The sequence below is a fragment of the Natrix helvetica genome (assembly GCF_964273705.1).
Source record: "Natrix helvetica genome assembly, chromosome: 6".
NCBI classification, from domain to species: Eukaryota; Metazoa; Chordata; class Lepidosauria; order Squamata; family Natricidae; genus Natrix; species Natrix helvetica.
This window is the reverse complement of record NC_138553.1, coordinates 65,246,422-65,272,652: the sequence shown is the minus strand read 5'-3', so window position 1 is coordinate 65,272,652 and position 26,231 is coordinate 65,246,422. Positions and strand designations below refer to the sequence as shown.

The following is a 26,231-nucleotide window of genomic DNA, read 5'->3' as shown; positions in this document are numbered from 1 at the left end:
TGGGATTTGTTTTCTTCAGTGCCACTTTTTAAGGGAAAGAGATAATTGTCTTGCCCTTGTTCACTGGAGATAAATCAAAGTTAGGGCTCCTTATTTTCCATTCTGCCTTAATTTGCTTCGGATTCTTACTAATTAAAATGCAACAAAACAGCTTGTTTTACCTATGGGAGGTAGACTTCATCTTTTTTGCTGCTACATTTTATGACAAAATAAAAACCTAATCCTGGTACATTGATCCAGTTGTGCAGATGTATGGAAACTGGTTGTGTGCTCACTGTGTCAAATTCTGTTGTTCAAGAGTGAGCATTTGGAAATCTATGCCAAGCCGAGAAAGTGTTCTGACCCACCTCCCCAAACACAACAAACCCTCTGAAGTGAACTCAAAAGATTCCTTTATTAGGAGTGCCAGCAGCCCCGGCAAAAAGTTTATCTCCCAGGCTGGCTGGAAGATGAATAATTGTCTGCCACATCTACTCATCCCCGCCCCACTGCCTTTTATCCCCAGAGCGAGGGTGGGTCTTCGCTAGCAGTGGTGACGTTTCCATCCCAAGGATCGGCTCTCCTCTCCTCTGCCTTCTGCGTGCATCAGGCACTGGACCCACCTGCTCCTTCTCTTCCTCATCAGTCACCTCCAGACCTGGGGGCTGTTGCCTCTCCATCTGAGGGCTGAGGGCGGCCCAGGCTCCGCCTCTGTCTCTCTCTCTCTCTCTCCCAGCTCCATTCCTTCTTCCCACTCGGAGCTCTCAGGTTGCCTTGATGCTGACTCCAAGCCACCGCCTCCTCTGATTCGGCTGCTGGAGGGGCGGGTAGCTGACAGGCCACAACAGATAGATACAAGTGGCTCTTGACTTATGACCATAATTGCGACCAGCTTTATCACTGCTAACCGAGTTGATTGTGAAGTGAGTCACACACAATTTGATGACCTTTTTTGCTGTGTTGTTAAGTGAATCATGTCATCGTTAAGCAAATCCACTTCCTTGATTGACTTTCCTTGTTGGAAGCTGGCTGGGAAGTTCATAAATGGTGATCCCACGATATCAGGACTCTGCAACCGTCATAAATATATGCTAGTTGCCCTGCACCCAAATTTTCACAACTCTGCTGCAACAAGTTGGAGAGTCACTATTTTCAGTGCTGTTGTAACTTTGAATGGTCACTAAACAAAATGGTTGTAAGTCAAGGACTACCTGTAATAGGACTGCTTTGCTGGCAAGACAGGAGACTCTAACGAACGGAAGAAGGAGGTGAGGACTAGTAAACATACTGACTATGGAGGGAAGGTAATTGGAGAAGCAGCATTGGAGAAGCAAGATCATTGATGCTAAAGAAACACATGGGACCTTTTGTTCCAAGAACATTCTGAGCTCATTCGTCTTCCTACAAGGATTATCCAATGCAGGAGTTTTTTTTCTATTCATGGCTTTTTGGTTGTAGTTAAGTGGTTATGAATTTTTAAACATGGAAGTATTTCAATAACTAGTTTGTGCAGGCTTGTGCTTAGAATTTCCTGTTCACAAGCTACAAAGGTAAAGGTATGCAATGCTGCCACCCCCTGGAAAATACTGATAGTGCACTAGAACGTTTTAACCAATAAGTGTGGTTAAAGATTGGTGCATTTGTTTTGCATTATCTCACTGCTGGGAGGTGGTACTGATTTTCTAAACAATACTTGTGTGCAAAAATTCATGCTCCATAAGTACACGACACCTGACACACCTCTGTATGATACAAAGTTAAAGATTTTTTCCAAAATCTGCAATCCATATTTACTCCTTATGTTGACTTGCTTATAAATTTAACAAAAATATAAATATGGCCAATGCAAAAATTTAGATACTTTTGGTCAATACTTCGATACCCTTTTTGCAGAAACAATAGTTTCCAACCATTCCTTATAGCCAGTTAATTCTGTTTTTTGAGATTTTTTTTAAAAAAACTTTTTACTATATAATTCTTTTAGCTCAGAAATATTCTTAAGTTTGCTTACATGCACTGTGCGTCTGAGATCTTCCCATACAATTTCAGTATTATTCAAGTTGGGGGACCACAAAAGCTATTCCAAAATTATTTTCTTTCTTTCCTGATTTGAAGGTACAGTATGTTTTGGGTTGTTACTTTGCTGAAATATCCAACTTTCTTTCACCTTCAATTTCTTCATTGACAGAGACATTCCTGGTATCCATCCATCAACTTACACCATCTTATGTAAAAAGAAACCCACTTAGAACTAAAGAATTCTGATTTTGCTTTGTTTATAATCAGAATTGTGTCAGACTCCACTATTCTAAAAGGGACGCGGTGGCTCAGTGGCTAAGATGCTGAGCTTGTTGATCAGAATGGTCAACAGTTCGGTGGTTCGAATCCCTAGCACCACGTAACGGAGTGAGCTCCCGTTACTTGTCCCAGCTTCTGCCAACCTAGCAGTTCAAAAGCATGTAAATATGCAAGTAGAAAAATAGGAACCACCTTTGGTGGGAAGGTAACAGCATTCCGTGCACCTTCAGCATTTAGTCATGCCGGCCACATGACCACAGAGATGTCTTTGGACAGCGCTGGCTCTTCGGCTTTGAAATGGAGACGAGCACTACCCCCCTAGAGTCGGGAACGACTAGCACATATGTGTGAGGGGGGCCTTTACCTTTACCACTATTTTACATGCCCAGTAACTCAGTATGTTTTTAATGTTCTAGTGTAATTTTAGGCAGCTGGGAAAGCTTACAATTATATCAGATCTACATTCAGTAACCATTATTTTACCATTTAGGATTAAGTTAAAAATTACTATTGAATTACAAGAAAGTATATACTGCCATAATTATATGTTTTGTAGATAACAGTAATCCAATTCTTTTTTCTGTGTATTTTAAGATTGGACAGTTCATTTCAATATACAACGTGCATGCAAAGATGCACAATTCTGAAAACGGGCATGATGTCGTACAGTTTTTTCTTCATGGGGGCACCGAGCATGGTCGTGGGATTGTTGTCCTTCCCGAAAACCACCCAGATATAAAAGAACTCAAGTTGTGAGTAAAGAACATTTGAAATTTGGAGAGAAAACATGCCAATTTGTTCAGCCTGTCATTTCCAATTATTGGAGCAGCCTTGATCAATTCAAGAATCATACCGTGTCATTTTGATTCTATCCCCAAAGTCTTAAAATTCTCCAGTGGACATCCCACAATTCTTTGACCAGAAATTAGAATTCTAAATGTTACACTGTTTATGAACTCTGATGTGAATCTTCTATGGTGGAATGTCTGTATTTCCAGGAGGGAGGGAGTGTGTTCTAAAGGACAAGAGACAGCATAGTTTAGATAGTTGGTGTGATAGAAAGAAGGTGAAGATGGTTCTTCCCTAACAGTTGTGTGTGTGTGTGTGTGTGATGAGTATATATCAACATTTAGTTAACAGGGAATGCATCCAACTGGGTCATTTGTCAGATGTCAAATAACACATTACGGCAATATTGGTTTTCATACACCATCACATTTTCAAAAGACCTTGTAATTTAACATTTTAGATCTGAGCATAACATTCTGGACGTAATGGCATATAAATTTAGAGGTGTGAAAAGTATGGTGCAATCAACATCTGCTAATATCAAACTGTTGTCATTAGGCAGTGGGATTGACTAAAAACTAATTTCCTTTTTTAATATTTTGATAAACTTTATTTACTTGAAGTATATTTTTTTTCATTATTAGATATCTGGACACTATCGAATTGGCATTATGTGACGATTCAGAAAGAGCTTCTCCGGAACCTGAAAATTCAGATACTTTCTGTAAGTTTTAAAAAATAAAATAGATCATATTAATGTACTATATTTTCGGACTATAAAATGCTGTGGATTATAAGATGCACCTAGTTTTTGGGAAGGAAAACAAGAACAAAATCTGCCTCTGCCTCCCAGTAATTTGTCTTCTTTCAGCAAACAGCCTGGTCAGTTCAGCACAGCTTGATTTAGCACGAGCAGCTGATTGCCGGTTGGATTGGCCTTCCGGAATACCGCTGATCAGCTGTTCCAGGCTGCGAGGATTGCCGCTGCCCCCCCATCTCCATTGCTGCCTCTGCATGCCCCATTTTCTGCCTCCATGAATCCCATTTTCAGCCTCTGTGTGCCCCATTTTTGACTTACACACGTCCTGTTTTCGGCCCATTCCAGGCGGCAGAGATAGACAGTGGCGGCAATCCCTGCTGCCTGGAACAGGCCAAAAATGGGATGCACAGAGGCCAAAAACAGGGCACGCGGAGGCCAAAAATGGGGCATGCGAAGGTGGTGATAGGTGATGGCGGCAATCGGCAATGGTGATCCCTGCAGCCTGCAACAGCTGATCAGTGCTATTTCGGGATACCGTGCTTGTGCTAAATCAGGCTGTGCTGAAGCTGACCAGGCTGCTTGCTGCAAGGAGGCAAATTGCCCGGAGGCAGAGACCAAAGAGGGGGGGCTGGCAGGTGGACGGGGCTTATAGAACATTTGTTCTATAAGACGCACATATATTTTCATCCACTTTTTGGGGGAAGAAGTGTGTCTTATAGATCGAAAAATACGGTATTTACAGGAGAGGAATGAGAAACCTGTTGCTTCAAAGTTTTGCTGAGCAACAGTCTTAGCCAGCATGTTCAGTAGTGTAGAAGATACTGGGAAATAAAATTCAACAACCTCTGGAAGGGTACATATTCCTATTTTTATAATGTGGTTAAGCCCACTACTGTTCCTTTTCTTAATGCAAAACAAGATACAAGAAAAGCTAGAGCATTTTAGTAAAAACTGTACTGTACTGTAAATTTATTCACAGCAGAATCATATTTCATTTTGTAATGAATAGGTACATTAATATGAAGTAATAAATTCCGAGTTTCCTTATTTCACACTGCATTGCAGGTAGTCCCGACTTATAACAGTTCACGTAGAGAGCTTTTGAAGTTACAATGGCACTCAAAAAAGTGACCATTTTTCACACTTATGTCCATTGCAGCATCCCTACAGTCACGTGGTTTACATTTGGATGTTTGACAACTGGTTCATATTTATGACGGTTGCAGTATCCCGGGGTCATGTGATCCCCTTTTGCAACTTTCTGACAAGCAAATTCATTTGGGAAGCCAGATTCACTTAATAATCATGTTGCTAACTTAACAACCGCAATGATTCACTTAACAAATGTGGCAAGAAAAGTCGTATAATAGGGCAAAACTCACTTAACAAATGTCTCACTTAATAACATAAATTTTGGACTCCGTTATGGTTATAAATTGAGGACTATCTGTATATCCTCTGAAAATTGGAATAGATAATGCGCAAGATTACTAATCAAATCTGAAAATGAACCCCCACTATCCATAATTACATGTGTTATTAATTAAAATTGAACTCTGCCATCGTACAGCACTCCTTTTCCATCTCTGTATGTTATATTTCTTTTTCTTCCTGTTTATGTAAAACACTGATAGAAAAAAAGAAAATAAATTTCCCTTTTCCTTTTTTTTTTAAAGTAGGATCCTGTGTAGAAAGATGTCAGCAATTGTCTGTTACAGGTAAGAATTTCACATTAGGTATTTTGGACAATGGGACTTCCTGTCTAAAAAGAATAGTTGGCTTGGGGATATTTTAGAATAGCATAGGGGATATTTTAGAATAGCATAGGGATATTTTAGAATAGCATAGGGGATATTTTAGAATAGCATAGGGATATTTTAGAATAGCATAGGGGATATTTTAGAATAGCATAGGGGATATTTTAGAATAGCATAGGGATATTTTAGAATAGCATAGGGGATATTTTAGAATAGCATAGGGGATATTTTAGAATAGCATAGGGGATATTTTAGAATAGCATGGGGATATTTTAGAATAGCATAGGGATATTTTAGAATAGCATAGGGGATATTTTAGAATAGCATAGGGGATATTTTAGAATAGCATAGGGATATTTTAGAATAGCATAGGGGATATTTTAGAATAGCATAGGGGATATTTTAGAATAGCATGGAGATATTTTAGAATAGCATGGGAATATTTTAGAATAGCATAGGGGATATTTTAGAATAGCATAGGGGATATTTTAGAATAGCATAGGGGATATTTTAGAATAGCATAGGGGATATTTTAGAATAGCATAGGGGATATTTTAGAATAGCATAGGGGATATTTTAGAATAAAAAGGGATGTGGTGGCTCAGTGGCTAAGATGCTGAGCTTTTCGGTCAGAAAGGTCAGCAGTCGGACGGGTCGAATCCCTATTGCCATGTAACGGAGTGAGCTCTCGTTACTTGTCCCAGCTTCTGCCAACCTAGCAGTTCGAAAGCGTGTAAACTGCAAGTAGAAAAATGGGAACCACCTTTGGTGGGAAGGTAACAGCGTTCCATGCGCCTTCGGCATTTAGTCATGACGGCCACATGACCACAGAGAGGTCTTCGGACAGCGCTGGCTTTTTAGCTTTGAAACGGAGATAAGCACTGCCCCCTAGAGTCAGGAATGACTAGTACATATATGTGAGGGAAACATTTACCTATTTTAAAATAGCATGGGATGTATCAGCTGGAACTACACAAATCACTGTGGGCGAGTTTAATAAATGCTAAATTTATTTTATTTTATATATTATAAAATAATTATAAATTTATAAATTATAAATTTATTTGATTAAATGTATAAACAAACTGTAATAGGGTAGGAAGCAGGGGGGGGGGGAAGGCCTGAGAGGAGCAAAAGTATTTTTTTTTTTTTTGCTTGGTTAGGAAAACATTGTGTCCCGGCCTGTAAAATTGTGAAACAAAACCTGATTACCAACCAGTTTTCCAAATTCTTAGATGCACTGATAGTCATATTAAAAATAATCACATGCATATTTTAAGAAAAACATATATAAATATTTGTTTAAACGTGGGGTATATTCCATATACTAAAAGATGAGTGTAGAAATTAAATAGGAGAATTTATGAACATACACAAATGTTTAATAAACTGAAAATGAGTTTGTCCGCTCTCAATGCAACACGTTGTTATTTTACATGAGTGGTTGAACAGGACCCATGCTTATATAGGTAGTTTAAACTTAAAACATTTGAAATACCAATGAATATAAATAAAATGACAAATTGGGTAAAGCAGCTCAATGAAATTACTGATGATGTTCGTGCATGCCATTTGTTCCTCTTTGTCCAAATGCTTTTTATGTGTTTATTGTTTTGTAGTATTAACAGATCACCAGCACTTAGATGCAACTACACTGAATACTATCAGAATGAGCAACATTCCGCAAAACTATCGCATCAGAGCGAGGCTGCTTAAATTTGAACCTGAGAAACTCTATCAGTCTGTAAAACTTCATTGCCCTCAGTGCAATGCATTGTAAGTGTCCAAGAGACAAGGGATCTTGGTACAGAGACCTTGTGAGTTGCTGGAGCCATTGCAATTATTGCTTACAGGGTAGAATTGCATAATCTATTTAACCCCCTGCAATTTAAAATGCTCAGTAATTTCATCCTTTATTTTGATATTCAATATTTGATTGTTAAGATTGCTATTTTATTTATTAAAGATTCTAAACTGCCACAATCAAAGCTTTGCCGTAAAAACACAAACACTAGAAGCTAAAAATTGAATGAAATCATATTCAGTAAAGTCAGATACAGTTCAGAATGAAAACACCATACCAGCTAGGCGGTGACAAGGGGCTCATTCAGAGCCTAAAACAATATGAATGTTTGCAAGCAAGTGTTTTGATATATGCCAATCAAACTCAACATGCAGTTTTCTTGGTGGTGTTAGAGAAGATATTTGCCATTGCTTTTCCCCTAGATGCTTTTTCACTTTCTCATCCACCTTACAACCCTGACATTTCTAGTCTCCCTTCCAAGCAATAACTTGGCCAATTTCATCTGATTTTTTTGAGATTAGCTAGGCATTGCCAACGTCTAGCTGCATTTGGCTGACCTAGTCTGGCCTCAAAAGCTAAGAAGATTGGGCCTAGTTAATACCTGAATTTGATAATACCTAAGAATACCAAGATTGAGGCTAGATTGAGAAGTAAGAAAAGAAATCCAGGTTTTTCAATTTTTTGTAAAAAATCTCTATACACAACCCAAACTCCAAAAAAACCCCACATCTTCTACCCAAGAAAACTATTTGAATGTAACAATGGAAGTAATGAAGAGTTGAATTCCACTTGAGGGAGATGGTATCTTTTAATATATGCCAATATATCTTTAGAATTCTTTTGTTTAAAAATTTACATATGCACATATGTAAATGGTGTAGTATTTGAAAATTCAGCAACCTGACAGGTTTTAAAAAATATTATTTAAAAAAAAATTGCTCCCAAATAAAATGGCAACAGTAGAACATTCAGAAAATCCACTAGTGAAAATGGACAGCCAGGGATCCAGCTGTGCAATGATCCTATCAGATATCAGGGAGTGCTTTATGGGTAGAAATAGTGTGAGGTTACTTTTTTCCCAGTATGACGTTACCTGTCTATTTGTGTTAATATACTATCTAAAATATTAAGCAACTCTGAACCTTTTTCTTTTTTAATCAAGCTTGAATGCTTTATGGAGATTTAGTCTTCCTAGTTTGTTTGTTTTTTTGTATTTATTTATTATTAAGTTTGCCCAATATCTTGCAAGGTGACCCAGTAACACATCAAGGCCTTAAAATGTGCAGCTTCTCCAACATGCATATGGAAATGTTGAATTATCTGTTACAGTTTTTTGACCGTATCTTATGATATATGATTTATCACTTTGTTGCTTGAATATACACTGAGAGCTTATGCACCGGAGACAAATTCCTTGTATGTCCAATCACACTTGGCCAATAAAGAATGTTCTATTCTACCGTGTTTCCCTGAAAATAAAAGTGAGTCTTATTTTCTTTTGGGCCCCAAAATAAGCACTAGGGCTTATTTTCATGGAAACACGGTTTCCGGGTGATCAGCCCGGCTGGCTGCCCCACCTCCCAGCCTGGGCACAAGAGCTGACAACCGTTTGGGGACCGATGGTATCAGGCAGCAGCTGCAACCTGTGCCGGTGCCTTGGTCGACACACTCTGGGGCTGCACAGGCGATGCTGGCTACAGGCAAGCTGAGACACATGAAGATAAGCCTCCCGCGGCTCCCCATCACTCTGGCCCACTGACGCTCGGCATTCCTCCCGCCTTTGCAGCACATCCGGATTGCCTGGCTCACCCCCACCTCTGCTTTCACCTGCTGCTTGCACAGGTACTTAACTCTGCTGTGCGGGCTGCGGCTCCTGTCGACCAGTGCATGCTCACTGCTTCCTATGCTAGCCACACCCACCGAACCCTACACTAGGTCTTATTTTGGGGTAGACCTTATTTTAGACACATTAAAAACAGGTTAGGGTTTATTTTCTGGATAGATCTTATTTTCAGGAAAACGGTATTCATATTGTATCTATGGAAAAGTTACTTTAAGCACATCTCTGGTGTTCAATTCAGGCTGTAATCGTTTCAGGCGAGAAATCCCAGATGAGACTGAACTTGATTCAATTTTACGAGAAGCTTCAGTGACGTGCTCAGATTCAAACTTGCAAAGCCCTTCATTCTGCAATTCTATTGTGTGGCAGGATAAAAATCAGGAACAACGGTGGGTAGCTGTTCATTTTGTGGCACACAACGAACTACTTCAAGACCCAGAGGACACTTTAGTTTTTCTAGAAGGTCAGTTAATTAACTGTGTACATTTCATTGCTCATTATAATAATCTCTTTTCCTAAAAACATTTGCATGTCATCTGTTAACCCTCAAATACTTCTAATAAGCCAACAAAATTGAAGAGAATAGTAGTTCTATATGTTAGCAGTACATGCATACACTTTTAGTTCTTACTACATAAGCACACGAGGTCCCACCTTATATTTTTCCGGTGTTAAACTCAAAGATTCATACAGATTCTTGAAAATACGGAAAATGAATATGGTAGTTCTATAAGCTTATATGCTTAAGTCTCTATTTCCTCTCTTTCTGTCGTTTTTAAGAAAGTCTCATCTTCAACTGTGTCTGTAACTAATGATATACGGCGAAACCTTGAAATAATTGATCCCTATTTAACACGTATCTTCAGATGCAATGGACCACATTCTATGCAGACATACCCTCAAAATAACCAACAAGTCCCTTGTATTGTTGAGGCAAATTAAATTGCATCAATTTTCTTGTAGCCATGATAATGTATATTATTTTCATAACCTAATTATGCAAATAATATTTTGTATTTTGTTTGCATAATGATATTCTGCAAATTATATAAATAGTTGTGATTATGTATATTTCTATTTAACAGATTTGGAAATAATGGACAATCCTCTCCTCCCCAACGGTCCATTAAAATTAGAATTCAGTGTATTTGAGATATTATCGTATACAGGTAGCCTTGTTTAGTGACTACAGTTGGGACCAGCAACTTGTTTATTTACTAAATAAAATTGAAACTATGCTTATGATCTTACTTCAAGTTTCTTTTTGCTTTACATACCTGCAAAAGTCATAAATGAAAGGACTGGTCCCAGTTACTTTTTCATCACCATCATAACTGTGAACAGTTGCTCAACGAAGACTTAAAAATAGAATAAAAATAAGGAGTAGAAGATGCAGGGGGGGGGGGAAGAAAAAAGGAGGAAAAAGAGAAATAGAAAAGTGAGAATATTGGAATGAATAAAAGAAATATTATAGAAGTGACTTCCCACTTCACAGCAATTATAAACAATTTTAATAATTTATCACATCTTAAAATGCAAGAAATGACACCACCTTCCCATATCACATCTGTCATCTATAAAGAAATCCATAAAGCATGATCATTTCAATCCTAGTGTCAACAAAAGTCCATTAAAGATTTCTAGAGATGATAGCATATCTTTTTCATTTTTTGATGAAAGAATCTAGCTTTGTATTCATAACTATCTTAATATTTAATCCATTTAAATAACATAGAACTTCATTTCTGTCGCCCACCCTTTCTTATGACATTCTTCAAAACTTTAACGAGTCTCTTTAGCAAATCCAATATAGGAAAATTATCCAGGTAACTCTTTTGGTTTATTGTTGGTATATTCCTTTTAATTATTAAGACATCAGGCTTTTAAATTTTTTTTAAGACACCTTTTTACATGACGTTCTTACAGCCTGTCACTTGTAGACCCAGTTTCAACTCAGTCTCAATCTTGCCAGGTAGAACATATTCCTCTTTCCTTGCATCTTACAAACAGTTTCTCATAGAAGCAGATGTTCTGTTGACTATTAAGGTTAATTTTTGAGACTTTTTTAAAAAAAAATCTTTAAAATTAGAATATTTTGCATTCTGTAATTGTGTCTTCTGTAATTCTGCCTCTCCCGCTGAGAGTCACCTTGTAGGGGAGATGGACAGCATAAACATTTACTAAATAAATAAATACATTTAGTAAAATTGTAAATTGAGTTAATGTGGGGTTTTGGGAGGTTTTTTGGTAATTTTTAGTTCCGTCTAGTTTCCTTTGGCATCCAATTTTTAAAATCATATCTTGCTATGTTTTTCAGATGTAGTTATTTTTGACCTGAATCATTAGGATAGAAAAATTAATCATAAGAAGAAAACGAATTAGAACAAGGAAAATAAGGATTTGAAGGAGGACTTGCAACAAAAACAATATGAAATTTTAAAAAATATCTTTAGTTATACAGCATGCATATTATATATTATATACTGTATAATATATATATATTGTATAACTATATATATTATACAGGGTATGTGTGTGTGTAAATGTATATACACTATACATAATATATATTATATAATTATATATAGTATAATATCAGTTATGTTTATTTTATTTGTGGGTGTGTGTATATGTATATAATTGAAATCTGCAATCAATCAGTCTTCCAGCTGATTAAAATGTGAAATGCAATTCCTTTCTTACTGCAAGCATACATTTAACTTAAGCATCCTCTGGATGTCAGTATTCTCACAAAGATAAAATTGTATTCATACTTAAAAGCAAAGGCCTTGTAATATATTTAATTTTATAGGAACATATAAACCTTACTTCTGGAAGGGATTTAGGCACAGTCTACAAGATCATACCATCTCTGAGATACAGATGTGTTGGCCTGGTTTGACTTTTTATTGTTTTTAATCCTATTTGGCATTGCTTTCTCTGTAGTCTGCTCAGAGTCTCCAGGATATAAACTTGAGGAAATAAACAAATACAAATCAAGATAATGATCATTAAAAGGAATGGCAACTATCCAAATAGATTGGTTATGCGCAACCGTTAAGTGTGCCAATAGAAGGAAATTTCCTGCTAAAATGTGTCATTCCACTTTTCTGACATCTTTTAAATACCATATTGAACATTACAGAAGTGACTAACATTTGTGGAAAAATCAAGTATGTTGTAATATAAACAAATTTGACATTATATATTGGAAGCTAGACAGGGGAATATGCCCATTTGGATTCTGCTGGGATTTTTAATGCATCCAGCTGAACAATCTCCAGCAATATTAATTAACTCCCCAACTTGTCAGTAAGATGGTATAATATAGCCATTACCGGCCAGTTTCTCACAGTGGTCCATATTTCATGAACCTCTCTCTAGGCCAGGGGTGTCCAAACTTGGGAACTTTAAGACTTGTGGACTTCAACTCCCAGAATTCCCCAGCCAGCCATGCTGGCTGGGGAATTCTGGGAGTTGAAGTCCACAAGTCTTAAAGTTCCCAAGTTTGGACACCCCTGCTCTAGGCAATTATTTGGAATTTGGAGATTTAGAGTCAATTGCATGTAGCACAGGGTGTTTTTTTTTTTTTTTTTTCAATTTAATATATGGAAGCCTGAATTAATCCATAGCGTAGGATTAAGGTTGAGGTTAGAAAGACTTTGTGTGGTGTGCTGAGATTTTTTTTAATGTAATTTTTTTAAAAATAATCTGAGTTGAATTCTAAACAGTCCACCTTTCAACATTTAACAATCAGTGTAGCTATGAAATGTTTGTTTACCTCATCTTCTACTAATCAGATGACATCTACATTTGTTTCCACAAACTACCGATGCATTAATGCCCAGGGATTAATATGCTAATTCAGTGACTATAATACTATTTAAATAAACAAGATTTTCTTTAATTTTTTTATAGGAGGGACTTGGAATGAAATCTTGACGTTCACTAGCGAATTTAAAGGAATTATACCAGTGACAGCCAAAGAAGACTCTCTTGCGCTATTGGATCTTTCAGTTCCATATTTTTGGGAAGATAACATACAGTATTATGGGTAAATGCAAACTTAAGCATAAAGCAATATATGTATACATATTCAGCTTTGTTCACTTAATCAAATTTTGATGGTTAAACCTCTGATCTGCATGTATGAAATGTTTGAGAAGTTATATTATAAATAAATTGAGCAAATAACGAACTATAACACATAGCTCAGGCAACATGGCTCAGTTTAATTTATCCTATCGTTGAACAAAATGATCATAGAAAATTATCTATGTGGTCAATAATAGACAGGGACTTGTTGATACATAATCAAATGAGCAAATTGAAAAAAATATAGCTGAACCTTTATGGATTATGGTGTCTCATCTATTACAGTATTATCCATTTGATGTTAGCTATAGAAAATATTATATAATAATTGGGGGGGGTGGCCAGCTTGAGGTCACTTTTGTTGGGGTGCCTGTGGTGGCCCATGCACTCTGCCAGCATGCACTCTGCCAGCTCCTGAGCTCTGTTTATGGCTGTGACAGCCTCCTGCAACCCTCTGCCAGTGAAAGCAGAGCTCAGGGGGGCTACCCGTGGGTCAGTCCTTTGCTGTTTCCAGGGCAGCCCTGCAGGCCAGATCTAAGCACCCCGCAGGCCGGATCTGACCTTCAGGCCTTGAGTTTGCATCCCTGGTCTAAGGCATTCATGATCTCCCAGTTTCTAGCCTGGTACCTTAACCACCAAAGTGCAGTACCCAGGTCTTCCCAAGCTCAATGTACACAAAAAAGGGCCTTCTTCTCCTCCTCCCCTCCCCGTGTGTGTTTGTGTGTGTGTGTGTGTGTGCTTTACTGTTTAAAATTCTCAATAGTTTACAATTAGAAATTATAATTACAAGTAATAGGTGTAAACAATGAATGCATTTCATTAACAGCGTTAATAAAAATACAATACAAAAATTCAAAATAAAATCAGCAAGACAAACATTGAAGCAATAACAGAAAGTAAAAGGTAATGATTAAAAAGTTTAAAAATCACAGCAGAATTGATACATTAAAAGTCTGGAAGAATAAAAAGTATCTTTGGCTGGTGCCAAAGACACAATAAGAATGGTTCCAGATATAACTAAGAGCCAGTTTGGTTAATGTTTAAGGCATTAAAACTAGAAATTGGAATCAGCAAATAGAATTTTAGGAACACCCTGATGTCCAATTCTCTGTATGTTCCTTTAGGTTATATGGCCAAATAATGTATTTTTGTGGGCAATGATTTATAAAAACCATTACTTTCCGGTGCTTTATTAAAAGAAAAACCCGTGTTTAAAGCAGGGGGAAATTTCCTATCAATAAGCATGATGTTGAGACCAGCTGAATCTATGAGTTACGATGATTTCTAATTGATATTTTGTTCCAAATGTTAGGTGCAAGCACTGTTCCAAACCTAAGCCTATGGAAAGTCTGGCTTGTCTTGCTTCACAGGAAAATCCATCTTGGGAACACACTTCTATAGCACAAGGTTATGTGATATTCTTCTGCTATTCAATAATATTGGACTTTCATTCCTCAGCTTATGTGTAACTTAAAGTAGTAAAATTATTTCAGCAGGGAAAGAAATGCCTAAATCTGTCTTGCTTATAAAGGTGAATTTTATGATAGATGCCACACGATGGTTATATTGTGCAGCATATTTACAGTAGAATATCCACAGGTTAAAAAACGGGGAGACAATGCATTTAGCTAAATTTAAAAAATAGGCTACACATAAAGCACTTTGTGGAAATAACAACATGCATGATTTTATATTCTTGTGTTTATTCTGGTGTTATTTAAATAAGGCATAATAACCCCAAAGAAATAGAAAGTAGATATAACCCAAAGCAGAGTTAGTAGTTTACAAATCATTCCATCATTCCATCAAAATCACTGAATAGTTTTATGAAAGCTTACAGGCTAAATTTTTATACCACGAGGGGTTCTTTTTGGCATTACATTCCAATGAGCAATATGCTTTCTAGACTTTAAATATTTATCAACATATGCCACACCTTCTACTCTGGAAAGTTTTTTTTTCTTTTTTGTTCATATAACACATAAAAATTCAATTTCAATCAAATAGTGTGTTGCCTGGGTACAATTATTTTTAGGAATTCATAATCAGAATGTTTACAATAGGTCTTTATCACAATAATATTAATTCTATAATAATGATATTATTTTACTTGTTTACCTTGTTTGGTCAAGGGGTTACAAATGAATGAGTCAGTTCTGTTTAAGTGGCATATGGAAATACTCCGCTCAAGGATGCTAGGTTGCATTCTAGACGCTTAGTACATGTGTGTCCACCAGAGCCGAGATCTCCTCCTTCAGTTTTTCTATAAGAGATTTCAACCAATAGCCCTCGACCTCATGAGACTTTTTAAAAAATAATTTAATTTATATTTAATTACTAAATGCTGCTGTTATTAAGCTCTTCTTGCCTTGAATCATTTTTAAATAACATTTTTGGTCTGCTTCTGCGTAGAGTTAGGAATTGTACCTCTGGAGTACGTCTTCGTGATGAAGTTTACATTGGATGATGGAACAGGAACATTGGATGTATATCTCCGGGACAGTGTAAGTGAATAGATTATGGGTCTCTTGACTTAGATTAAATCTAAACTTATATTTGACCAAAGCTATTTTTGTAACAAAGTGAAGATGGCAAGGACTATGTGGTAATTAAAAACACATGCTCAATTCCTTGTACAGTTGATTGAAAAATAAGCATATCCAAGTGTAAATACAGAAAGAAGGATACCTGCACTGAGCTTGTGTCAACCTGTTTACTTATTTTCCAATCCTCCTGGAAAATCCCCCTGTTTCCCCCCCCCCTATTTTAAATGTATCCTTAATTCACTGGGACAGTTTGTAAATAAATAATTTATTTAATAAAAACAGAACAGAATAGAATAGAATAGAATAGAATAGAATAGTTTATTGACCACGTGTGATTAGACACACAGTGAATTTGTCTCTGGTGCAAAAGCTCCCAGTGTACATATAAATAATATAATCAGTGTACATACAAACAGCATTTATATACAAACATCAAGGTAATATAATCATAAGATACCAACATGAGAAGGTAGTAGAAAAGATTAGAATGATAATAGTAATACAGCCATACTGTATTATTGTATTACCCATATAGCCATGGGTAAATATTCTTAGAAATAAGACAATACTGTGGTAATTAGGTGTTCAGTGATGGCACAAGGGGAAAAAAACTATCTTTGTATCTAGTTGTTTTGGGGTGCAATTCTTTCTAGCAGCGTCCTGATGGGAGAAGTTGAAACCGTTTGTGTGGATATTTTCTCAGCCCCACTTCCTGACCTGTGCAGTATACAGGTCCTCAATGGAAGGCAGGCTGATTGCAACTGTTTTTTCTGCAGTCCTAACTATCTGTTGAAGTCTGTGTCTGTCCTGTTGGATTGTTGTACCAAACAGCAACCAAACAGGAGAAAACAAAATAAAAAGCTTTTATTAAAACATAAAATTAATTTGTATTTTATGACTTTCGGTTCTTATTCCAAAATGAAATCTTTGGAAGAAAAACAGACGGTTTAATAATGTCAACATTATTTTTATTCTTCCTTCCAGGAAACATTCTTCCGCATTCCAGCTTCTAAAGTCTTATTCAATAATGTATTGCAAGAGGATATGGAAATCATTATGCGTAGGCTTTGCCCTCCAGGCAGAACCCCAGGTAAGGAATTTATATTGATGAAACTATGCCGATATTCTTTCATTATGCACCTTTTATTATTCACATATCGTGTTATATTTGTCTGTTACATCTGTCTTTATACTGCAATTTGTCTTAACCCTAAGGACGGGAAAATAAATAAATTAACATATTTTCTAACTGCATAATAAATCCCTTTGGTTACATTCTGGAAAGACAACCATTTATATATTAGATTCTTCCAATGTTAAACATTTCATTAAGGATAATTCACCTGTAGGCTCATACCTAATCATTAGCTTATTGCAGTTAGTTGCCATGAGAATATAATTGAGATCTTTCTGATTAACAACATCATAAAAGGGCTCTGGTTACCGATGTAGACTTTTTGTCAGAATGGACTTCTAGATATCTACTAGAACTACAAAAGAGGAATGAAAACTGTAGGTTGAGAGACAAAAGAAGGAAGGTGTTGAACTATCTCCCATTGCATCTTTCTATCCTTTTTAATATGGCAGAGATGACACATTCAGTTAAGCCAGTGGTCGGCAAACTCATTAGTCAACAGAGCCAAATATCAACAGTACAACGATTGAAATTTATTTTGAGATCCAAAAGAAGGTGTGGCCTGTTTTGTGGGAATGGCTTGGCGGTCATGTGACCAGGTGGGCGTGGCCAACTTGGAAAATGTAGTGAAACTCACTCAACGACACTCTTGCTTAGCAACCAAAATTTTGGGCTCAATTGTGGTCATAAGTTCTCTTTTTTTTCCTTTCTTTTATCTCTCCCACTTTCTTTTTCTTTCTTTCTCGTTCTCTTTTTTCTGTCTCTCTCTCTCTCTGTGTCTGTCTCTCTCTGTGTGGCTCTTTGTCTCTCTCTCTCCCTCCTTCTCTGTCTCTCTCTCTGTATCTCTCTATCTCTCTCTCCTCCCTACCCCCATCTCTGCCACTCTGTGTGTGTGTGTGTGTGTGTGTGTGTGTGTGTCTGTCTGTCTTTCTCCCTCTCTCTCTGTCACTCTGTGTGTATGTGTGTGTGTATGTCTGTCTCTCATTCACTCACTTAATCACTCACTCTGTGTGTGTGTGTGTGTGTATGTGTGTGTCTGTCTGTGTCTCTGTCGGTCCCTTCCTCCCTCCTACTCTCTGTCTCTCTCTGTGTCTGTCAGCCTCTCTCTGATTCCCTCCCTCCCTCTCTCTGTCTCTCTCTCTCTCTGTGCCTCTGTCTTTCTCTCTCTGTCTATCTGTCTGTCTCTCTCACTCACACACACACAGACACACACATACTGTGGTCACCTTGTTGAGTGTTCCAAGCACATTTGAAACACTCAACAACTGGTCTGCATTTATGTTTTTTTGCAGCATTCTGCAGTCTTAGGACCAAAATATATGGTTAAAAGTACCTGGCAGCTGCGTTTTTCCCTGTGGGTCTTCCAGAACATCCCAAGACCGATGCCACCACATCTCCCCTCTTCGGGGACAGGTCCTCTTCAGAAGGCGAGGCCTCTGTGGTCCCCCTCGCATTTCCCCTCTTCCGGCTGCGGCAATTACAGCCCAGAGCAGGACCAAAGCCCCTTTCCCCACTGGCCCTTCCTCCCTCAGAGGGCTTCGGAGGGAAGCTTCTGCAGAAGTCCGGGCAAGTGAGAACAAGTTCCCACCGTTACCAAGTCTCCGAGGCTGTAATTGTACAGGTTGTGCGCTCGCCTAGGTTTTCCATGGGGTGGAGCAGCGGCAAGGCTCTGCACGGCCGGCGATGACTCTGGAGACTATCCAGGAAGACGAGGAACGCGAGGGGACCCCGCCCCCCACAGATGGCCTCCGGAGTCATCGCCGGCTGCACAGAGCCTCACTGCTGCTCCACGCGATATTTTGTGGAAGAGCCACACTCAAGGGGCCAAAGAGCCGCATGTGGCTGGCGAGCTGCAGTTTGCCGACCACTGAGTTAAGCAGTGCTATTTATCGGGATCTTGGAAGCGTGCCTTCTCTGCTACATTGCTCTCTGTAAGGAGGTTCCCCCTAAGATCCAAATAGCTCCCAGTCTGCTGGGGGCCTGAAGATCTATTTCCTTGCCTAGGCTGTTGGCAAGGATGACTAAACCTTCCTTTTAAGTTAGGTTGTTTTCTTTTGTTTCTACCTGGTTTATTATTCTGCTATGTCTATCTTTTTTAGTTTCTGCTCATGTTTAAATCATTTGTAAATTAATGTCAAGCAGCATATAAATTTAATCATCATCATCACAAAATATAAAGACCTCCAGATAGAAGTAGGATGACTAGCAAAAGAAATCAAAGATAGTACCAATAGTAATAGGAGTCTTGGTGCAATCCCAAGACATATGGAGCACCACTTGAACACCACTTGGCATTAGCAAAATCACCATCAATCAATTGCAAAAGGCAGCTTTACTTGGAACAGCTTCCATCCTAAGACATTCAATATTATTAAACAACAGTATCCGCCTATCCCAGGTTATTGGGAAGGACTCAATAGCTGGACAAAAGGGCCAAAACCATTTTGAATTTCTGGTTGATTATGTGACCATTAATCATAATATTTTGATTACTACTAGTTGCAGGAAAAGAAATAGCCTAAAAATAGTTAGGTCTAATGTGGCGTTTGCAATAGAGATATAAAGTGAATAGAGAAAATGTGGTTTATGAAATAAGAAAGCAAGGGAAAATTAGAATAAAACTATCCAGTACCAGATACCTTGGAATCATATTCTTAGATATTATTTCTGAGCAAGGAAAATAATAGCAGTAATGACTAGAATTCTCTACTCTAGAATTATCTAGAACCGTGATGGTGAACCTAGGGCACATGTGCCCTAGTTCAGCTCTACCACACATGCGCGCGTGCATCCCACTGGCCAACTGGTCATCAGGTCTCTGTCGCACATGGGGGGGCATGCGTGGGGCATGCATGCATGCACAGGATTGGGTGCTTGCGGGGGGCACATGCATATGCGTGGGGCGCATGCACAGGGGTGGGGCACATGCGGGTGCAGGGGGAGCACACTCGTGCAAGGGGACCTTGTGCACATTGCATTTTGGGGTTCGGGTGCATTTGCACATGCTCACTTTGGGCACTCGGTCCAGAAAACGTTAGCCATCACTGCTCTACCGTAACAGAAACACAAAGGGATCCATAAAAAGAACAGATTTTTGCCTATCTCTGACAGGAAGAACAAGGAGCCAGTGAAATCTCTTTTCTATGGTAGGGAGGTAGTGCTCCTAACTTCTGAACAATGACAACATAAACTCTTAATATGAAAGCAGTCCTTCAGATATTCCAGCAAAAATTGCTAGCCAAGATGTTGAATTGCATCTAAAAAGTAATTTGAAACTATAACATACATACATACATACATACATACATACATACATACATACATACATACATACGAGGAAAATGTTAGTTGAACAGTGTCATTCTTGGTATTCTGGCAATGTTTTGACTTGAATAAGACAAGCTATTACAGCATGTCACAAAACTGCTGCTATCAAGTATAACAAAGGAAAGTCTATTAACATATTTTGGAATCATGTTGATGTACTAACATGAAAGCCAGCATAGAGAGCTGCCAAATTCTGGTTTCTGTAGGTAAAAAGATGCAATATAAATTTGATTACTTCCAAGCTAATTTTCAAAAACTTAAGTAGGATGTGGACCATGTTGCCAATTTCTTTTCACAAACCAAGGTCAGAAACCATTTGGTATGAACCTAAACAATTAGATTCATCCATTATAGTCTCGAAATAAATCACAATTCACTCAGTGAGCTTTGTTGGAGAATTGCAGATCAAAAATACCTCAGTGATTTGCCTTGAGATGTATTGAAGCATTGAGGTTTACTGAAAAGTTCTGCCTGAACTATTTTGCAATTTAGTAAACTTTCCTTGACAGGAAATCAAGACTTAATTTTTCTCTTTTTCATTGCAACATTTGCAAAAGCTATGCTTTTATGTTGATTATTTCATTTTGACTATCCAGTTCAGGGGAGGGGTTATATTCTTCCATTCAATTAAATCTGATCCTTGGGAACTGCTTGTACAAGGCCCTGCAGTTTTTTTTCAGAAGTGGAAAAACCTTCCTAGGGCCAAGAGACAGTGATTGGCCCATGGCTTGTTCTTGGAAAAGATAATACAATCCTTTTTTTCCACCATCATCACTACACACACACACACACACACACACACACACACACACACACACAAATATTATTAGGACAATTTAGGGATTTTTTTTCTTTGAAGTCCGTGTTCACAGTTACTTGAGATCTATCCTTTAAATTCGTCATTTCATAACTTAAAATATACAATCCCAGATCATTTACAATCCCAGTTCACTATGTGCCGTATTTTTCGGACTATAAGATGCACTCCCCCTCCCACAAGAAAAAGTGGGTGGAAATGTCTGTGCATCTTATAGAGCGAATATTGTGGCAGGGGGAGGGGGTTGGTGCAGCGCCGATCAGGTGGGGATCACCGCCGCCTATTGCTGTCACCACCCGTTTGCCACCAATCGTTTTAAATGGGCAACTCATCTCAGTTGACCGGTGGTGGACGCAACAGAGCAGTGCCCTGACAAGCCATGTGCTGGGACTGCAATAACGTGCTGAAGCTGACCAGACTTGTTTGCTGCAAGGAAGTTAGCCAGATGAAATGCTGGGAGGTAGAGGCAGATTTTTTTTTCTTGTTTTCTTCCTCTAAAGCTAATGTGCGCCTTATAGTCGGAAAAGTACAGTATACCAAATCATTGACTTATAGTCTGAGAAGGACCGGTAGACATGACAGTGAAATGTAGATTCCATAAAACTAATTAGTGAAAAGAGCTGCTATACTTGAAAACTAGATGAAGACATGGTAGATTAAGCCTAAATGGATAGAAGAGGCCTTTGGGACAGCAAAACATATGCTTTGATTTTCAGTAAAGTTGATGAATCTTGAAGAGTGAAGATATAGAAAAGTATAATTTTGGAAGAGAACATCTATGTTGCATTGGAGAAAAGGAGTATTCTCAATAGTGGAGTCCTATTCTTTTTTATATGACACTTCCATTATGTTCGATATAAGAACTCCATTGCATTGTGAGATGTTAACCATGTCAGACAAAATCACACATAAAATGATTTGCTGTCCCTTCAAACAAAGTCACAGATGGTCTAAGTTGTCTTTTCTAATCTTTATAAATGCTTTTCTTCCCATAAGCCTCACAAAAAGATTTATAAACCTAAATGCAATCTGTGCATTCGCCAGCAGGATTAGTCTTGTTTGCTGCAAAAGTAGTTTATATTCTGCACTATATATATTTTGTGTTTATGAATTAAAGATGTGTGATGTTTTTGAGGAAGAGGATAGAACATTAAGGGCAAAAGCTAGCTTCTGCATAATGTTTTGTTGTATCGACAAGTTATTTCTGTAAGAGCAAGGACTGCAATTGAATTCATGGCACGCAACGGGAAATCTAAGAAATACATTTTCCTCTTCATAAGGACAAATATCTGATACAATCACAACTGCCTTTAGAGATATATGAATTTTATGATGAGATTTTTTTAGCTAATTATTTTCTACATTTATTTCACAAAGTGACACTCCCGTGAAGCAGTTTGATCATTCAGTTAATGTTTCCAGCCTTGTAAAATCTATTTTGAAATAGGCCATATTGATTAAGTACAATATACAAAAAAAAAAAAACCCTCTCATTTCATTTGCCTTTCATTTATAGATGACTTCCCATGGCTCGAATGCTTCATCAGATCTTACTATGTCCGAGATGGAACAGAAAACCGACTTTTCTATCAGATTTTCGATACTAGAGTTGCTAAAGTTATCTGAGATCTTAACTGCTGAGAAGATTCAAAGGTTATAATTTTTAAACCTTCATTTGAATAAATAAGCAGAAGAGTTTTTTTAATGAACGTTTCTAACATGTGCATAAATAAAGAACTTACCTGAGAGTATAATATTTAAATGGGATGTGTTCTATTTTTCTCTACAGGAAACCCATCTCTACTCTTTCAAATTTCTTTGCATTTTTTTCAGGATAATTTAATGAACATTAAGTTACTATACCAGTGTTTTTCAACCTTGGCAACTTGAAGAAGTCTGGACTTCAACTCCCAGAATTCCCCAGCCAGCGAATGCTGGCTGGGGAATTCTGGGAGTTGAAGTCCAGACATCTTCAAGTTGCCAAGGTTGAAAACACTGTACTATACTACTACTGCATCCAAATTCTTAATCTCTTTTTTTTTTAAATTGAAAAAGTTTTATACAGACAAATTTTTCCCCTTTTTACCCCCCCGACATATAATGTAGATCACATACAAATACTGTACCCCCTCCCCCATCTTAAAATAGATTTCTCATTCAAATACTGTACCCCCTCACCTCCCAACAATCATAATATAAGTTTCTCTTAAACTAACAATAGCCCATTAACCCCATCTTCTAAATTGATTAAACATATACAAATCATAATATAGGTTTCTCTTAAAGTAACAATATCTCATTGATCCCATCTTCTAGGTTAATTATACATATATATTTCCCACCCTCCACCCTAACCCTCCCCCACCTCCCAATCAAACCTAGCCCCCTGACTTCCGCTATACACCACTCTAACAATTCCAAGCATCCCATATATTATTTACTCTGATCATCTATCAATCTAAACATTCTTACCTAAAGGCTACATAATACTTCCTAGTCTGATATTTATTCTGTATGTAATCAATCCATTTTTCCCATTCCTGTGTATAATTCTCCTGCTTCTGACCTTTTAAGAAAGCTGAAATTTTTGCCATTTCGGCAAACCCCGCCACTTTCTGAATCCATTGATCGATTGTCGGTAAAAAATCTTTTTTCCAGTGTTGAGCAATCAACAACCTAGCTGCTGTAACCATATACAAAACCAATTTTGTTTCCCCTTTAGTAAAATCCTTAGTTATACCCAGTAAAAACATTTGCGGAGTGAAAGATCTGCTTCATCAGATCTTACTATGTCCGAGAAGGAACAGAAAACCGACTTTGCTATCAGATTTTTGATACTACAGTTGCTGAAGTTATCTGAGATCTAACTGCTGAGAAGATTCAAAGGCTATAATTTTTAAACCTTCATTTGAATAAATAAGCAGAAGAGTTTTTTTAATGAATGTTTCTAACATGTGCATAAATAAAGAACTTACCTGAGAGTATAATATTTAAATGGAATGGTTCTATCTTTCTCTACAGGAAACCCATCTCTCTTCTTTGAAATTTCTTTGCATTTTTTTCAGGATAATTTAATGAACATTAAGTTACTATACTACTACTGCATCCAAATTCTTAATCTCTATAACCACCCAAAATCCTAAATGTTTCACAATCCTTTAAACTATTTTTTTTTCTTGTGTGAGGTGTAAGCACAACTGCTCTATAGGTAGTTCTCCATGATACTAATTGGGACTGGAAGCTCCATTATTAAGCAACATGGTCACAAGTTGAAACACTGTGTGCCCATACCACTTAGCAATGGCAATTTTGGCAGTCTCTGTTGCCGTTGTTAAGTGAGGACATCATAAGTGGTTAGCAATAGCACTTAGACTTATATACCACTTCATAGAGGTTTACAGCCCTCTCTTAAGTGATTTACAGAGTCAGTGTATTATCTCTAACAGTCTGGGTCCTCATTTTACCAATCTCAGAAGGATGGAGGGCTGAGTTAAAAAAATAATAATACTTTATTTACAGTCACAGACCAAAACACGACCACTACAAAAGAGACATAGGAGAATTTATCATAGTATCATAGCAGTCAGTCACCAAAAGCTTAACTAAGGGAGGTTACAGCGTTCTCCTCTAATGGCTACAGCTCTTAAGAAAAATTTGGAAACCTGAGAGGTGATGTATGAGGAGACATCTCCAAGGCACTATACCAGTGATGGCGAACCTATGGCATGCGTGCCACAAGTGGCACGCAGAGCCATTTGTCAGGGCACACGAGGAGTTCACCTTTTTAAAAGCTATTTTTCGCCTTCCCCAGGCTCCAGAGGCTTTATAGGAGCCTGGGGAGGGCGAAAAGAGGCCCCCCCGCCCCCCGGAGGCTTCAGGGACCGTCGCTCCGAAGGCGTCAGGGAAGCCTCCGGACGGTCCCTGAAGCCTCCGGAGGGCCTCCGGGGGGGTGGGGGAGGCTCTTTTCGCCCTCCCCAGGCTCCTATAAAGCCTCTGGAGTCTGGGGAGGGCGAAAAAAGCATGTAAAAATGGAGGAGTCGCGCGTTGTGCACGCATGTGCACTGGGGGGTCGCACGTTGTATTATGGGTGCGGCACGCCCGTACATGACCCCCCTGCGCTTCCCCCACTTGTGGCACGCGAGCCAAAAAAGGTTCGCCATCGCTGCACTATACAAACAAATTACAGCCATTAGGTCTAGAAGGGACGATTTCAAGAAGAGACAGTAACTTAGATCTGTCTGCCTTATACATGGGGCAAAATAGAAGGACGTTCTCCGCTGTTTCAACCTCGGCTCTGTCACAAGGGCATAGCAGCTCGTTAATCGGGAGCCTCTTAAAACGACCATCCCAAAGTGCTGAGGGCAAGACATTAAAGCAAGCTAGGGAAAAAGCTCTTCTATACTTGTGAATGGTTAGAGTATAAAAATAGGAAGCCATCCTCAATCCATAATGGAAGGCTGAGTTAGCCTTGAGCCCATCAGGTTCAAATTGCTGATAGTGGGCAAAATTAGTCTGCAATACTTCATTCTAACTACTGCACCATCACGACTGATTAAGTGAAAACCTCATATGACAGGTTTTGATTTGACTTGCTTCTCAAAAGCCAGTAGGGAAGGTGACCAATCACATCATGTGACCAAAGAGCCAGTCATGACTAGTGTGACTGTCATTCAGTGCCACGGTAAGTTTGAATGGTCATTAAACCAGGACCACCTATATTTGATTCATAAGCTATTCTGAGTCCAGCTTAACTGCTGTCATTTCAGAGGACTTCGATGTAAGAACGGCAAGAACTAGGAAGTACAAATTTAAGTTCATTAAAGCAAATTATGCTTAAAAGAGAGATACAGCTTTTGTATACAAAGGTTCTCCACCAGTAGTACATGGTTTCCATATAATTACTGTAATTATTTCAATGCAGTAAGTCCATTTACAATTTAGTTTGGGTGTTTAAAATACAGTCAGCTTTATATTTTATTATTCCAAAACAATGAAGCAATTTCTTTTATGCAGAAAGAAGAAAAAACCGGGAGCTAAAGCTGTAATGCCCACTCACTAGAATGCTTCTGATTGTGCATATAAAA

The 26,231-nt window shown here is 38.1% G+C and overlaps 1 protein-coding gene across 1 annotated transcript in view; it reads left to right on the top strand.

The window, feature by feature from the left end:
- The window catches only part of POT1 (protection of telomeres 1), a 49,049-nt gene extending 26,152 nt beyond the window's left edge, over window positions 1-22,897 (top strand). Inside the window, exons 10-19 of the mRNA XM_081957469.1 lie at window positions 2,872-3,029; window positions 3,711-3,790; window positions 5,503-5,544; window positions 7,203-7,359; window positions 9,485-9,690; window positions 13,146-13,281; window positions 14,635-14,729; window positions 15,735-15,826; window positions 16,853-16,958; window positions 22,664-22,897. Of these exons, the coding sequence (XP_081813595.1) occupies window positions 2,872-3,029; window positions 3,711-3,790; window positions 5,503-5,544; window positions 7,203-7,359; window positions 9,485-9,690; window positions 13,146-13,281; window positions 14,635-14,729; window positions 15,735-15,826; window positions 16,853-16,958; window positions 22,664-22,773 (1,182 nt within the window). The 3' untranslated portion in view covers window positions 22,774-22,897. The remainder of the gene's footprint in view (window positions 1-2,871; window positions 3,030-3,710; window positions 3,791-5,502; window positions 5,545-7,202; window positions 7,360-9,484; window positions 9,691-13,145; window positions 13,282-14,634; window positions 14,730-15,734; window positions 15,827-16,852; window positions 16,959-22,663) is intronic.
- The last annotated feature ends 3,334 nt before the right edge of the window (window positions 22,898-26,231 follow it).